This window comes from Chiloscyllium punctatum, chromosome 26 (genome assembly GCF_047496795.1).
Source record: "Chiloscyllium punctatum isolate Juve2018m chromosome 26, sChiPun1.3, whole genome shotgun sequence".
Taxonomy (NCBI): Eukaryota; Metazoa; Chordata; class Chondrichthyes; order Orectolobiformes; family Hemiscylliidae; genus Chiloscyllium; species Chiloscyllium punctatum.
This window is the reverse complement of record NC_092764.1, coordinates 33,021,847-33,037,262: the sequence shown is the minus strand read 5'-3', so window position 1 is coordinate 33,037,262 and position 15,416 is coordinate 33,021,847. Positions and strand designations below refer to the sequence as shown.

The 15,416-nt window shown below is 39.3% G+C and overlaps 1 protein-coding gene across 2 annotated transcripts in view; it reads right to left on the bottom strand.

Moving 5' to 3' along the window:
* Window positions 1-469: 469 nt before the first annotated feature.
* Window positions 470-15,416, bottom strand: part of cpne7 (copine VII) — a 156,002-nt gene continuing 141,055 nt past the window's right edge. For both annotated transcript variants that reach the window (XM_072596088.1, XM_072596089.1), the window contains exons 14-16: window positions 13,519-13,652; window positions 11,886-12,122; window positions 470-6,414 (exon numbers count right to left, since the gene is read on the bottom strand). In XM_072596088.1, the coding sequence (XP_072452189.1) occupies window positions 6,277-6,414; window positions 11,886-12,122; window positions 13,519-13,652 (509 nt within the window). In that variant the 3' untranslated portion in view covers window positions 470-6,276. The remainder of the gene's footprint in view (window positions 6,415-11,885; window positions 12,123-13,518; window positions 13,653-15,416) is intronic.

Below are 15,416 nucleotides of genomic sequence, written 5' to 3'. Positions count from 1 at the left end.
ACTGTTACTGTCTCAATGGCTAACCACACCATAGTGTGCCATTCACAAAATTTTGACCAACACACCTGGTAATACAAGTGCCCTCTCTCCTATTCATGTTTCTTTTATTTATTTGGTGTTTGAAGAAACTGAGTGATTCGTGGACATTAGGGATTAGGCAACTTGGGACAGGCAGTAAACTCTGCCCAGCCAGCAGCGCTCATGTCCTATTTCTTGAATAAATAAAAGATAAATATAACTGGTAAAATGTCAACTCGATATTTTCCATTATGAATGCTAGAAATAATATGTTTACAGATTACAGTTTTTTGCACTGTATGTTGATAATATCTGTACTTATTTCTAATACATGGGAGTAATTTGGAAAACATTAACAATAGTTCATCCAAACATTTGTAAGGTTTGTAAAGTAGCAAGATTATGCACCAAACAAAAAGGAAAGAACAAAGAGAAGATAAACACTTAAGAATGTATTTTATGGCACTTTTATTTATTATATTTATTAGATATCTGTAGAATATCAAAACAAAACAGGGCAGCAGATTGCCCTTCTTAATGCTTTCACTTCCATAGATCAATATTTTAATTTTTATTAAGTTAAAAACATGATGTTGTATAATCGGAGTTTGGACATTCGGTTCACTCGCACAATATACATTTTCATGCAGCCTTTATAATAGATTTGCAAAACAGCCACTAAGTTTGTACACATTAATAGAGAATTCAACAAATGCAGCATGTTGAAAACATTCATTTTGAAGCAAAACAATGCAATAATTTGGTGGGTCTGTCACTGAGCATTTGAGCAAAAAGCAAGCACATATGTTTGCAAAATAGTTTAAAGCATATTGTGTCTACTACAAAACCCATTTTTGAATGTATTATTTTAAAATTTAGAACTTGACACATAATTTTCAGACATGGAAGCTTTGAAGAAAATGCAACTTCTTCATTTTCAGCCTGCATCATTCTCACCCCCTTTCCTGTCTCCTCAGTAGGACAACAACATTATTTTGCAGAGCTCCACTTAATTCCTTCATCTGCATTAAAGCACACTTCCTTATTTATCTGCCAGATGAAACATTCTATTGTCAGCTTTTCTCCCACATTATCACTAACATTGATACGTCTGAGTGCCTCTTACATAAGTGACATGGATATCAAATGTTATTATGTATGTATATCATCTCTACTGCAGTGATGCCGTTTAAGTGACATAACTCAATGTATCGCTGTCCAAATCACTTTCTGCATAAAGCTCATCCAATGTATTAAAGCTGCAGTACTGCACAATTTCAGACATTTATCTCAATGTTTACAAAAGCAAAATTAATGATGTGGATGTGTAATGAGATCAACTTATAGGCTGAAACGAAGGAGGAATTTTCCTCAATGAATTCATTCTACAGAAGGGCCCTAATTCACAAATGCAACTTGCATTTGGAGGGAGACAGCAAGTTCTACAAAGCCATCTATCAGCTCCTGAAGGTGTCCTCTTTGCCCTGATTTTCACCAGGGAAACAGAAACAATGAGGATCAATTTCTACACAATAGAAGAACAAAATAGTTGTGTAAATCTAAAAAAAACCAGTAAATGCTGGAAATATTCAACATCTCTGGAGACAGAAACAAAGTTAGCATTTCAGGACTGGAGGAGAAGTTAGTAATTTAATCAGCTTTCAGAAATGAAAGGATGGAAAGGTGGGAGAAAGAACATAAGAGAATGTCTGCCATAGGGTGGAAGGCAGGGAAGATTAAGTGATCCCTGTGTGACTCCATTTGGTACACCCTTGCCAGTCCCAAATTGACCCATGTACTTCGTGTTTCCAGTTAGTTAACCGATCCTCTATCTATGTTATTATATTACCTCCATACCCTGAGCTCTTAATTTGTTTGGCAACCTTTGATGCATTACCTTGTCCAATGTCTTATGCAAATCCAAGTACACCAAACAACATGATCCCTTTATCCATGTTTACTTGTTATTTCCTGAAAGAACATTAAATTAGTCAAACCCTATTTTGCTTTTTTCAAAACAGTGTTGACTCTGTCTAATTGCATTAAGATTTTCTAAGTGGCTTGCAAGTCTCCTTTATTAGATTTTAGGCAATATGGCCTGTAGTTTCTTGCTTTCTGTCTCGTATACAGGAGTTACATTCACAATATCCCAATCTGCTAGGGTTTCTCCAAATCCAGGGAATTTTGGAAAATTAAAACTAATGCATCTGCTATCTCAGCAAACACTTCTCTACGGACCCAAGGATGATGTCCATCAGGATCTACATGCTTGTCAGCTTTTAGTTATAACTTTTTCACCTTTTTCTGGTGATTGAATCTGTTTTAAGTTCCGCTCTCCCTTTGATTTCTTGATTTACACTTTGTGGAACGTAATTTCTCTCTTCTACAGTGAATCTGTTCAGTGCATCTGCCATTTCTTGATTTTGCATTATTAATTCCCAAGACTTGCATTATTAATTCCCCACTCTCTTGAGGATGAATGTTCACTTTACTTAAATTTCTTTTTGAATAACTCTAGGAACTCTTTATTATGTCTTTCAATATTTATGGCTCATTTTCTCTTGTACTATAATTTCTCCCACTTTTTTAGTTACTTTCTGTATTTTATTGATTTTGTGCGCTCTTTCTTTCAGTTTGTTACCATGGTAAATGTAATCTTAGGGCAAACCTAATTCCATTTCCCTCAGACCTATCTAGGGACATGTTAAAATATTCATTATTTTCACTCTGTGAAGTTGAAATGAGGTGTAAACTCCTTATAAAATCCAAGGAATTGTCCACATACATTATGCATGCAGGTTTCATTCTAATTGAGTTTTTGAAGCAAATTAATGAGATTACACAACACAGGAAAGATCCTGTGTTTGTAGTGCTTCAACCTACTTTTGATATATTTCATGTTGCTTCTATAGGAGTTGTCGGAACAACCACATACCTTTATAGAAAGATAACATAAAATTAAGCCTACATACTGAAAATGAATAGAAGTAGCAATGGTCCTAACTACATACTATTTATCCTTAAATGTAATGCAGTCACTGTCTCAGCAACACTTTAGTTTATACAGTTATAGTACAATTGCCATATCGTGATTTTGCCATGATTTTTCTGTATTCCAGCAAATCTTAGATTATAATCTGTCTGGTGCAAAAATACTATTTTCGTAGCTTCTATTAAAGGTAGTAATAACCTTCAGAGCGAACTATGCTGCAAAGCTGTAAAACACTGTAAACCTTGAACTGGAATTGTGTTTAAATTATTAAATGTATTTGTGGTCCTTGAAAGTCTTAATAGACCTTGTAATTGACCTCTGCTGAGATTCTAACTCATTAGAAACTGTTAAAAGACCAGAGATATAAGTAAAGATTCCTGAGGAAGACTGAAGGTCAATCATGACCTTGTGTGCTTTATCCTTCTTTTCGGAAGGACAAAGCACTCAAGGTCTGTCCTAAGCCTACAATTCATTTAACATTTCAAGTTTGATGACTTCTTCAGAACTGAATTGAAATGCTAACTCTGTTTTTCTCTCTAAAGGTGGTGCTAGATCCACTCAGCTTCTCCAGCACTTCATTTTTATTTCTATTTTCCAGCATCCACACTATTTTGCACTTATATAACTTATTGCTTCACTACAGAAGCATGTTAAAGTAAATAGGATACATTTTTCCTGGAGGTTGTCTAGAATAACATACGTAAACAATTTAAACTTAATCTTTAAAATCAAGTCTATTGTTAGGATATCACTCTAATCAGAACTATTTTTATACTATCTTTCTATTGTTATAATATTGAACAATAAGTGGGACTTTTTTGTTAGAGCCTTAGGTTAGTCCATTCCCAGAAATGTTTATGGGTATAGTGTTCAACATTATTAAGCAATAACCCAAGCTAAGTTGTTGGAAATAATTGCATCAGTGAGTTTGAATAAAATTCCCACTGGAAGTCACGGACAATAGAATTGGATGGACTACAAGCTGCATAGCCAGTCCCATTCCAACATGTTCCCACACGAAGGGTTGGTTTAAGATTTTGTCCATCACGTATGATTCTGAGAGATTTTATCACTTTTGACCATTGCTGACTAAATGCCTCTGTAACCTTTGATCTCCTTACGAATCAAGAAGCTGTCCATCCCTGTGTCAAAGATACTCAATGACTTGGCCACCACAGTCTTCCGCAGAAATGAGTTCCACAGCTTCACCACTATCCAGTTGAGGAAATTACTCATCACCTCAGTTCTAAAGGGTGTCCCTTCACTCTGAGGCTGTGACCTCAGGTCCTAGTCTCTCCTATTAGTGGAAACATCTTTTCCACATTTATTCTATCTAAGCTTCTCAGTATTTTGTAAGTTTCAATCAGATCCTGGCCCCCCCCATCCTTCTAATCTCCATCAATTTCAAATCCAAATCTCAGTCCAGACTCAAAGCGAAGTACAGAGACCCGAAAAATTTCACTGTTTTAGTTTGTTGTCAAGCCAGACCCTGCTATCTGATTTGCATTTCACACACCCTTTAAATGTCAAGTCAATGCAATGTAAGTAGCTTCCCAGAGTTATGACGCATTTGCACTAGAAATTAGAAAACAACAACCAGCAAAATTCTAGCTGCAATTTTAGATTGGTTTGCATCTGACAATGCAAATTAAACATTCTGAACTAAATGCTGTCCATTCGGAGTTCAGCAGTAGAATCATCCAAAACTGTGAAGGAAATCAAACTCAGTTGTGCATATGTTTCAGATCCCCTTTGTTGATGTGAGGCATCCTTTCTCAGATCGTCATCCCCATCTCAGCAGTTTACTTTAAGTCTATTATTTTTTCAATCTCTTTCACTGATTTCACGGCTTTCACTAACGGAAATGGTCTGCACACTGCTTTATAGCCCAGCTTGATTCACTTTCTTTTTCTATATAGGACATCTGAACAAATTGCTTTGCAATATAAAATGTGACCATTGATTTTCAGATGATACAAGAGGAATCCTTATACTACACACAACAGTCAAACTCAACACTTCATTCTATTTCCACATTTATCTGAAAACTGAAAGAAGCAATTGTCATTATGCATTTAAAATAGTGCTGGCCCCAAGAAAGAATATCTCAAACTTAATGTTTCTTTAACAAATAGGAACCGTTGAAGGGAAATAATTACAAAGTACCAAGACATCTGAGCAGGACTTAATAACAAAGAGAATGGTCCTGTCTGTCAAATGATAAAGGGATTGGTGAAAGATTTTTTTTATGAGGATATGTTCTGTTAATTTTGTCTTCTTTCTAATATGTTTTAGAGTTTCCATTCAATGTGTTCCCAGCATGTACTATTCCCCAGTAGGAAAGTGACCAAATTTGTGCCTCTACTGTTATTGATCGCTATTAAACATTTGAGAACATTGGTCAACCATTTCCTCCTTGGAATGTGCTCAGTGCATCCCTGAAACAGCTAACATCAGCAATTTCCTTGTGGTAATTGCAAATGTCAACCAATGTTCAGCTTCTTCATGTCATTTCAGGTGGTAGAATAAATGAATTATATCACCATGATTCAAAAGTATTATTGTATAATGTATTATATAACTTCTTCTTATAGTGACAAAATGGCAGTTTTCTGGTCTAAAACTGTACTTTTCTCTCTAGTCCTGGTATTAAACATATTAATTTATGTATGTGTTTTAAAACAAATGCAAGCAAAACAAAGATTTTTGCCAAATTGTGCAAAAGAATTCCCCAGGCTAACTATCGATGGGGTGCAGATTCTATGGAGAACTGCCTTAAAACTGGGGCTTTAAATTTACAAGCAAAATCTTCAGATTAAGAAGCTAACCATGCAGTAACCATGCAGCATATGCCATATTCCATTTGCTTTCTGTGACAGATTGAATTGCTTTTTGAAGAAAGTCTTCATGATGTGTTGATAGCTCTGGAAGGTAAAATATCCTGATCCTATATCCATTTTACATTTACATCCCTATTCCCTTCAGATAAAATATATGTTCTAATAACTTAGTAAAGCATTAGAACAACACATCACATGTCTGGGTATTGGCAGGACATTTGGCAATTCCATAGTGACGCTTATCTGTGGTCAATCACTGCCATGGACATTTCAATTTGTTCATGAGAGTTGAGAAAATGTTGAATGATGTTTTTATTTTAAAATGCACATTAAAAAAACCCAGTTACATTACACAAATATTATTTTCACACACTGCATCTATATAATTCTCTCTTCAGAAACTTCCACTGATAATGGTCAGTCCATTTATTCAGGTGTTGTGCACGCTGACTCAGGGGAGTCCAGAGTTGGGCATTTTGGGGCAATAGCCTTGTAACTGTAATATTCCACAACTTGCTTTGGAACTTCTGCTAAGACACATTTAGCCAAAGCTGCTGGAGAGGCCTGGAACACAGATCAGGACGTTAGTGATAAGACCAACTGTGTTTTTGTTTCACTTAAATGTACTTCCATGTCAAGCACCTTTCAAAAGTTATTTAAGAGCATTATAGTTAAGGCAAAATAAATGAATTCAATCTTTAAAGAACATTATCACTATAATAAAGTTAGTTTCAAATGGTTACAAACAATATGCTCCATTTGCATTATGCCTTTCTTTTATTTTGACATCCCAAGATTTTTTTTAGGTTCAATTACCTACACTATGGAAACAGGCCCTTCGGTCCAACAAGTCCACACCAACCCTCCAAAGAGAAACCCACCCAGACCCATTCCCCCCTTCACCTAATACTATGGGCAATTTAGCATGGCCAGTTCACCTGACCTGCACATCTTTGGATTGTGGGAGGAAACTGGAGCACCCAGAGGAAACGCACGCAGACAGGGAAGAACGTGCAAACTCCACACAGACGGTTGCCCGAAGTGGGAATTGAACCTGGGTCTCTGGCGCTGTGAAGCAGCAGTGCTAACCACAACAACATTCATTTTAAGGTAATAGTTGACTTGACGCCAAATAAGATTTTGACTTGGATTTTGCAGTCACTGCCAAAACAATGGTGCACATTACTGATGTTGGGAAAAGTCATGTCTGTGGTTACATGTGAATTACCCCTTTGCTTATGCCAGTTTAAATCTGGTGTCAAGGCAAGGGGCTCTCCAAAAGCCCAGCAACAGCGATGTTAATAAACCAGAGTAAGCAGTTAATTGCGGAGAATTATTTCCAAAGACGACAAACCAAAGAGTATAAAGCACTGAAAATTTCACTCTCAACTAACATATTTTGTAAAGAGCAAAATAAATGATCAAAATAGGATTAAGTTAAGGAAGGAACTTTGACATGATAGAGAAAAATAACTAAAATTATTTTTAAATGTGATTCTTTTAAAACCATAATGGAAAAATTTAACATTCCACTTATACAAAATTACTCTGAGGAACATTGTATAAAATTATGGATTGAGTCTGGAATTCACTACCCCAGAGAGTTGTGGAGGCTAGATCACTGAATGTATTTCGGGAGGAGGTACATAGATTTCAGTAGTATTGAGGAAATGAAGGCTACAAGGTGCTGGCACAAAAGAAGAGTCAAGCCTGGGGCAGATTAGCCATGCTCTTATAGAATTGTGGGATAGGCTTGAGGGGTCAAATGGCCTAATGCTGCTCCTATTTCCTATGTTCTTATGAGTGCACCAATAAAAGCCCACTTTCACCTCATTCAGCAAAAGATCACACAGTGAAACTGATAATGTAACAGTGCAGGCTTTGGCAGTTCAGCGACTTCCGCTTGATTGTGGCCTGGAGATCTTCAGTTATGCAACAACACAGGGGGAAGCACAGAATCACAAACATCAGATGCTTGTGAACAGGGTCAAGGACAGAAATCATGGCCCCTTATGCCACTCCTGGCCCAGTCCTCTGGCCTTAGCCACTGCTATCTACTTGACCACAGTCAGCCACCTAGGGTCTGGGCCCCAGTTATTAGGCAATGATGTACTCCCCTGCTTGGGAAACATTACTAAAATATGGCACTGCTTTTAGCCTGGTCTCTGACATCTGCAAGGGTAGGTGGGCTTGATGAAACACGACTTGGTGATGCTTCTGGGTTGCAGACAGTGAGACTCTGTCCAAGTGCCTTTAAATATGAGGCCTGAGTGGTGCTGGTGCCAATCAGAACATGATGCTCATAGAATCTGACATCTTACATTAGTAGACATATATAATTAATTGATAAGAATGCAAATTGGATGGAGAAAATCTACCCCCTTCAGGCTAGCCATGACACACCTGAGAAGAGAGAATTCCACCCAAATTGGGCCAATGTTTAGTTGTTAAGAGTCATGCCTTGCACAAAGAAAGATTGTTGTAGTTGTTGGAGGTCAGTCAGCTCAGCCACAGGTAATGTCTGCAAGACTTTTGCAGGATAATGTTAATGTCCTAGACCCAACCATCTCCAGCTGCTTCAACAATGACCCTCCTGCCATCATAAGGTCTGAAGTGGGGATAATTGTATGAACAATGCTCAGCATCATTCACAACAGTTCAGATACTGAAGCAGTCCCTGCCCAAATGCAGCAAGACCTGAGCAATATTGAGGTGGGGGGTGACAATTGGCAAGTGACATTCACACCATGCAAGTGCCAGACAATCTCCAACAAGACAGAATCTAGTCATCACCCCTTGAAATTCAATGGCATTCCCACTGTTGGATCCTCCGTTATCAACATCGTGTGGGCGGGGTCACTATTGACCATAAAATGAATTGGATTAGCCATACAAATACTTGGGGCTCTTGTGATGCAGTGGTAATGCCCCTTCCTCTGGTCCACGAGTCCTGAGTTCAGGTCCTACCAACTCCACAGGAGTATAATAACAACCCTGAACAGGTTGATTATAACAAATATCTACAAATACTGTGACTGCAAGAACAGTCCAGAGGCTAGAAATCCTACATTGAGTAAGCATCCTCCGACTCACAAAAACCTGTCCACTATTTCAAATAAGAGTGTGATGGAACACTCCCAACTTACATGGATGATTGCAACCCCGATAACATAGAGTCATGGAGTCGTGCAGCATGGAAACAGACTCTTAGGTCAACTAGTCCATGCCAATCATGTTCCCAAAGTAAGCTAGTCCCACCTGCCTGCATTTGGCCCATATCCCTTGAAACCTTTCCTATTCCTTATCCAAATATTTTGTAAGTGTTGTTACTGAACCTGCATCCATCACTTCCACTGGCAGTTTATTCCACACACAAAACCACTGTGTAAAAAAAAAGTTGCTCCTCATGTCCCTTTTAAATCGTTCTCCTCTCATCCTCAAATATGCCCCCTAATTTTGAACACTCCCAACCTTGGGAAAAGACACTTGCTATTCACCCTATCTATGCCTCTCATGATTTCATAAAGCTGTATAAGGTCAACACTCAACCTCCCACTCTCCCGTGAAAAATGTCCCAGCCTATCCAGTCTACTTTTGTAACTCAAACCCTGGCAAAATGTTGGTGGATCTTTTCTGAACCCTTTCCAGTTTAATAATATACTCGCTATAGGGCAACCAGAACTGCAGAGTATTCCAGAAGAGGCCTCACCAATGTTCTGTACAACCTCAACATGACGTCCCAACTCTTATACTCAAAAGGTCTGAGCAATGAAGAAAAGTGTGCTCCATGCCTTGTTAACCACCCTATCTACTTGTGATGCAAATTTTGAAGAATTATGTACCTGAACCTGTAGGTCTCTCTGTTTTACAAGGCAAATATGAGGACTGCAGATGCTGGAAACCAGAGTTTAGATCAGAGTGGTGCTGGAAAAGCACAGCAGGTCAGGCAGCATCTGAGGAGCAGGACCTGCTGTGCTTTTCCAGCACCGCAGTAATCTCTGTTCTACAACACTACCCAGGCCCTACCATTAATTGTGTAAGTCCTGCCCTTTTTTAAAAATCAAAATACAATACTTTGCATTTATCCAAATTAAACAGCATCTTCCACTCCTCAGCCCACTGAATGAATTGATTGTTATCTTAGATAACCTTCTTCACTATCCACTATATCACTTCTTTTAGTGTTATCCGCAATGCCTCCTATATTCTCAGCCAAATCATTTCTATAAATGACAAACAGAAATGGAGCCAATACTGATCCCTGTGGAACACCACTGGTCACAGGCCCCCGTCTGAAAAACATCCCTCCACCACCATCCTATGTCTCCTGCTGCCATTTTGTATCCAATTGGTAATGTCACCCTGAATCCCATATGATATAACGTTTGTGATTAGTACTTAGGAAGCTTAACACTATCCAAGACAAAGCAGCTGCTTGAATGATACTGTATCCACAAACATTCACTCCCTCCACTACTGACACACAATAGCAACAGTGTGCACCATGTACAAAATGCATAGCAGTAATTCAACAAGGATCCTTAGCCAGCACCCTATCCCATGTCTACTACCATCTAGAACGACAAAAGCAGCAGATACATAGGAATACCACCACCTGCAAGTACCCTGCAAGCCATTCACTATCTTGACTTAGAAATATATCATTGTTCTCTCAGTGTCAATGGGTCAGAATCATGCAACATCCTCCCTAATGGCATTGTGGTGTATCTACACCAAATGGACTGCAGCAGGTCAAGAAGACAGCTCACCACCACCTTCTCAGAGGCAAGTGAGAACGGGTAATAATTGCTGGCCTCACTGGTTATATCCCATGAAAGATTAAAGAAAATTAATGATCTCTGGATTTCTTGTGATTTTAAATAAAATGCATTATTGCATCAATCTCTCATTATTTTATAAACTTGGATAATATTCCCAGCCAAACATTTTCCAATAAAGTTACATTTAGTTTCCTAGATCAATGCTGAGATCTAGAGCCATCTTTACCAGCCTTTTCTAAATGATTTCTTCTGTCATCTTTGTTTTTTATTTGTTGCTTTGTTGGATTTCCTTTCTCTGCAATTAATACAGTGGACTTAATGATAAATTTGCAAATGAGGATATTGGAATATTACATTGACTGAATGCAGATAAATTGCTTTCAGAACTATTAATATTGAAAACAGAGAGAATATGTCAAATATGAGACTTATCATGACATTCAGTACTACAGTGTTTGGTTTTTCTTTAATCTGGCTAATTAGGAATCCACTGCATGTTTTGATTAATAGCCATTTTCATTGGACACATGATCCAAGCACTTTTATTAGCACAGCACAATTCATGAGAACTTTGATTTTCTTGTGTGTTTGTTGTCTAAACAAATGCCTTGAGTTAGTCACTGCAAAAAAGGAATCTTTTTCCTTGCAACTCAAAATATCTGCTTAGTCCTTTGTTCTTACATTCTGTCACCTTCAAAGTGGTTGGATGATTGTTAAACAGAATTTTTAGAATTAGTAAAATAACTACAGTCTCACTTTAGCCTTAATCTCTCATGCTCTGAATTAGGAAATGTGATCATTGTCAAGGAAGGTGAGTGCTATCAGCAGAAAGAAGCCAGTTTATCTAATAATGAGCAGCTCCAGCAGAGAACAGGAAGATCATAGAAAGAGCTAGTAGCATCTCACAATATTCTAAATGGAGAGCAGAGTGAATTTGACATGAGGCAAAATTTTGAACAATTGCTCTAATGATGTTAAAGTAATACTCAAAATCTGTGTAGAGAAAACTAGAAACCGTGCTTAGATGTATTGTTTAAAAAGCATTGTCTTAACTAAAACTCATTAGTTAATGATGATGTTAAGAAGCCAGAAAGAGAAATGTTATACTTGGTATTCACCTCTCGCCTACAGCGTAAATATAAAGATACACAGAATTCATTGTGAAGGTTCAGCAACTTGCTCCAAAGGTATCACTCTAAAAGAAGGTATGTATTATAATAAGAAGCATAATTCAAAAATTACTTTAATTCTTACATTTTTAAATTCACGGAAGGGGACAAACTGAACAATATCTCGTAACACAGGTTCCCCCTTTGGAGATCGTAAAACCCCATCGTCACCATCCAGTATTTGCATATCTGTAAAATCTGCATTGCCGACACCAACAATGATGATGGACATTGGCAGGTATGATGCTCGGACGATTGCCTCCCTTGTATCAGCCATGTCAGTGACAACACCATCTGTCAGAATCAGCAGGATAAAGTATTGCTGGAAAGACAAAAACAAGGAACAATCAAAACTGAAACATTCCCATGTAAAAACCTTACAGCAAGTAGCATCATGTTACTTTACTAGTTTTCTGTCAGTAGTACTGCATGCAGAATTATTAAACTCCCTAATTGTCAGAATTATCTCAAAAATTACAGAGATATTAACTTCTAATTGGGAATGGCTTAATCAGCCACCATTGGGTGCCTCTCCTCAAGTAACCATCAGATCTCAATGTCTCCAACCTTCTCTGCCATTTTCCTCCAAATCCTGGGATTTCTCTCTTCCCTTTGATCGTGAGCTAAGACATTGAACATCCATAGGCCAATCATTCACAGCAACTTCACAGCCAAATTCAATCCTCCATTCATGCAACAAATATCCATGGGCAATTTTCAGCAGAAATTGTGGGAGGTGGCTACTAACTGCAGGAATCCTAGAAGATTTATGTTGTTCCAGGCCTAGGAACATTGAAATCCCTTCACCCTATCAAAGCTGAGATCAGCAATACAGCATGAGTCAAGAATCTATGCTCAGGCCTCCTGACTGAAAGTAAAATCCTGCAGATGCTGGAAATGGGAATTAAAACAAAGCTGGAGAAATTCAGCATGTCGGGCAGCATCTATGAAGAGACAGAGTTAACTTTCTGATGAGCTTTTTTCAGAAGCAAACAGAAATAGAAATGTGAATGATTGAAATCCAGTGCAAGAGGGGACAGGATGAACAAAGGAAAATATCCGAGATGGAATAAAAGCTAAGGGAGATGAAATAGCAACAACCAAAATGAGTTGTAATGAATATAGTGAATAAACAAAGATTGTCCAAATGAGACATGAATTGTTATACAAAACCATCCAAATGTAACGTGAAGGGATAAATGAAGAAACAAGACAAAGACCAGCTCAACAAAGGATGGGGAACTCAATATAGAATGCCAAGTTCAAAGGCAAGGTGTCATCCCTTCAGCTTGTGTGAGCTTCATTTGAGTGCTGTAGGAAGCCATGGGAAGAAAGCTCAGCAAGGAAGCATTGTAGGGAGTTGAAATTACAAGCAACTGGAACCTAGAGGTCATGCCTGTGGACAGAACAGATGTGCACCACAAAACAGTCACCCTGTCAGCCTTTGATCTCCTCTGCATTGAGGAAATCACATAAGACATTGCCTAAGTGACTAAGATTTTCCTGCCTTTTCATTCTTATTTCGTGATTGACAAAGCTCCTTAGCATATGGACATGGTGCACTATTTGACTAGTCTAGTTAAATAGCCTTAACTAATATATCGGTCTGCTCATGTGTCCCAGCAACATCAGGTAGGGAAGATCGAGGGACGAAAAGATTATGGCTAGCTGCATTCTTTATGTGTTTCTGAGAATTTCTCTAAGTAAATTATACGTACAGATGCTTCTTTTGTTTTCTCCTCCTCGGCAGCCACTTTAGCCACTTTCCCTATAATAGGTGACACATTGGTTGGGCCATAGAGCTGAATTTTGGGTAGACAGCTCTGATATGATTCAACAACTCCCTGTATTCCTTTAACAAAAAAAATAATTCAAATTAAATGCTGGTTTTATGGTTATACAATGCAATAAAGCATCAGAAACAATGAGCATTAGACACAAAACGGCGATTTATACCAATCCTTCAGCAGCAAAAGCTAACACATCCCATATACTCAAACAGGTTAGTTGTTAATTGTGCTAATGCTGGACCATGTTTGTGTCTGTGTCTACGGGATAGACAGGGAGGAAGCTGGAAGAACATCACAAGGCAGGCAGCATCAGGAGCTGAAGAAGTCAACATTTTGGGTGTAACCCATCTTCGGGACTGGGGATGGGTGTAGGGGAAGCTACAGATAAAGGGGAGGCAGGGGCAGGGTGGTGAGGTGGGGATAAGTGAAGACAGGTCGAGGGTACAACCTGGTTGGTTAATGGGAGGAATGAATCCGGTTGGTGGCACAGAGCAGAAGGGAAGGGGAGGGAAGTCATTTGAAATTGGAGAACTCAATGTTGAGTCCTCTGGGCTGTAGACAGAAGATGAGGTGTTGCTCCTCCAAGTCACGGTGTGGTTCATTTTGGCAACGGAGGAGGGCAATGATGGTCATGTCAGAAAGGGGGTGGGAAGGGGAATTGAAATGGGCGGTGACTGGGAGGTCCAGTCAGCCTCTGCAGACCCAGCTAAGATGCTCAGTGAACTGTTCCCTAAGTTACATTTGGTCTCCCGGATGTAGAGAAGACCACATTGGGAGCACCTGATGCATTAAACTAAGTTGGAAGAGAGGCAGGTGAACCTCTGTCTCACCTGGAAGGACTGTTTGGTGCCCTGGATGGTGGTGAGGGGAGTGGAGCATTGGCATGTTTTGCATCTTTTCCGGATGCAGGGGAAGGTACCTGGGTGTTTTGGGGGTGATCGGTGGGCAGAGTGGTGCAAACCAAGGACTGTCGAAGGGAATGATCAGGTCAAGGGGGACTCTGTCTTTATTGCACTGGGCGAGTTAGAGCAGTGGAACAGGGCATGGAGGTGGTGTGGCGGAGGACTGACTGCAAATGGAGAAAGGAAAAGCACGTTGTTCAAAATAGGTGGACAGCTAGGATGTTTGGGAGTGTAATGTCTCCTCATCCGAGCAGATGCGGCTGAGGCAGAGGAATTGGGAGAATAGGATGGAGTTCTTGCAGCATACTGGGTGGGAGGAGATGTAGTCCAGGTAATTATGAGAGTCTGTAGGTTTGTAGCAGACGTTCGTCTGGAGACTGTCACCAGAGATGAAAATGGTGAGCTCAAGAAAGGGGAGGGAGGTGCTGGGGGCTGGGGAACTAGAAGTTGCTGAAGAGATGGAGGGAGTGGTTGGTGTCACGGATGTAGGTGGGAAATGTCTGAATTAAGGGAGAGAGGATGAAGTAGGATGAGTTCAGTGGGGCAGGAGCATGCCCACAATTATAGGTCAGCCAGGGTAGTTGGCTTGTGGATTACGGTGAGTGGGTAAAACCAGGCAGTACATGGCGGGGGGGACTACAAGTTTGGAGGCAGTGGAGAGGAGATTACCAGAGGCAATGAGGGCACAGACATTGCATTCGATTTTGGCCTGACAGGTCATGGGCAAGGGGGTAGCATTCATGTGCTTCTAAACAAACTACGTTCTCAACGCATTAAGGTATGATTTCAGAAATCATTGGGCTTTTTTGAGTGAGAGGTCCTCCTTAGGAAGGCTCACAGAATAGGACTCTAAAAACAGTTTGATATCTGACTCCATTCATACTGCATTGCTGTGAATCTTAAATTATATCATAGGGCAACAAA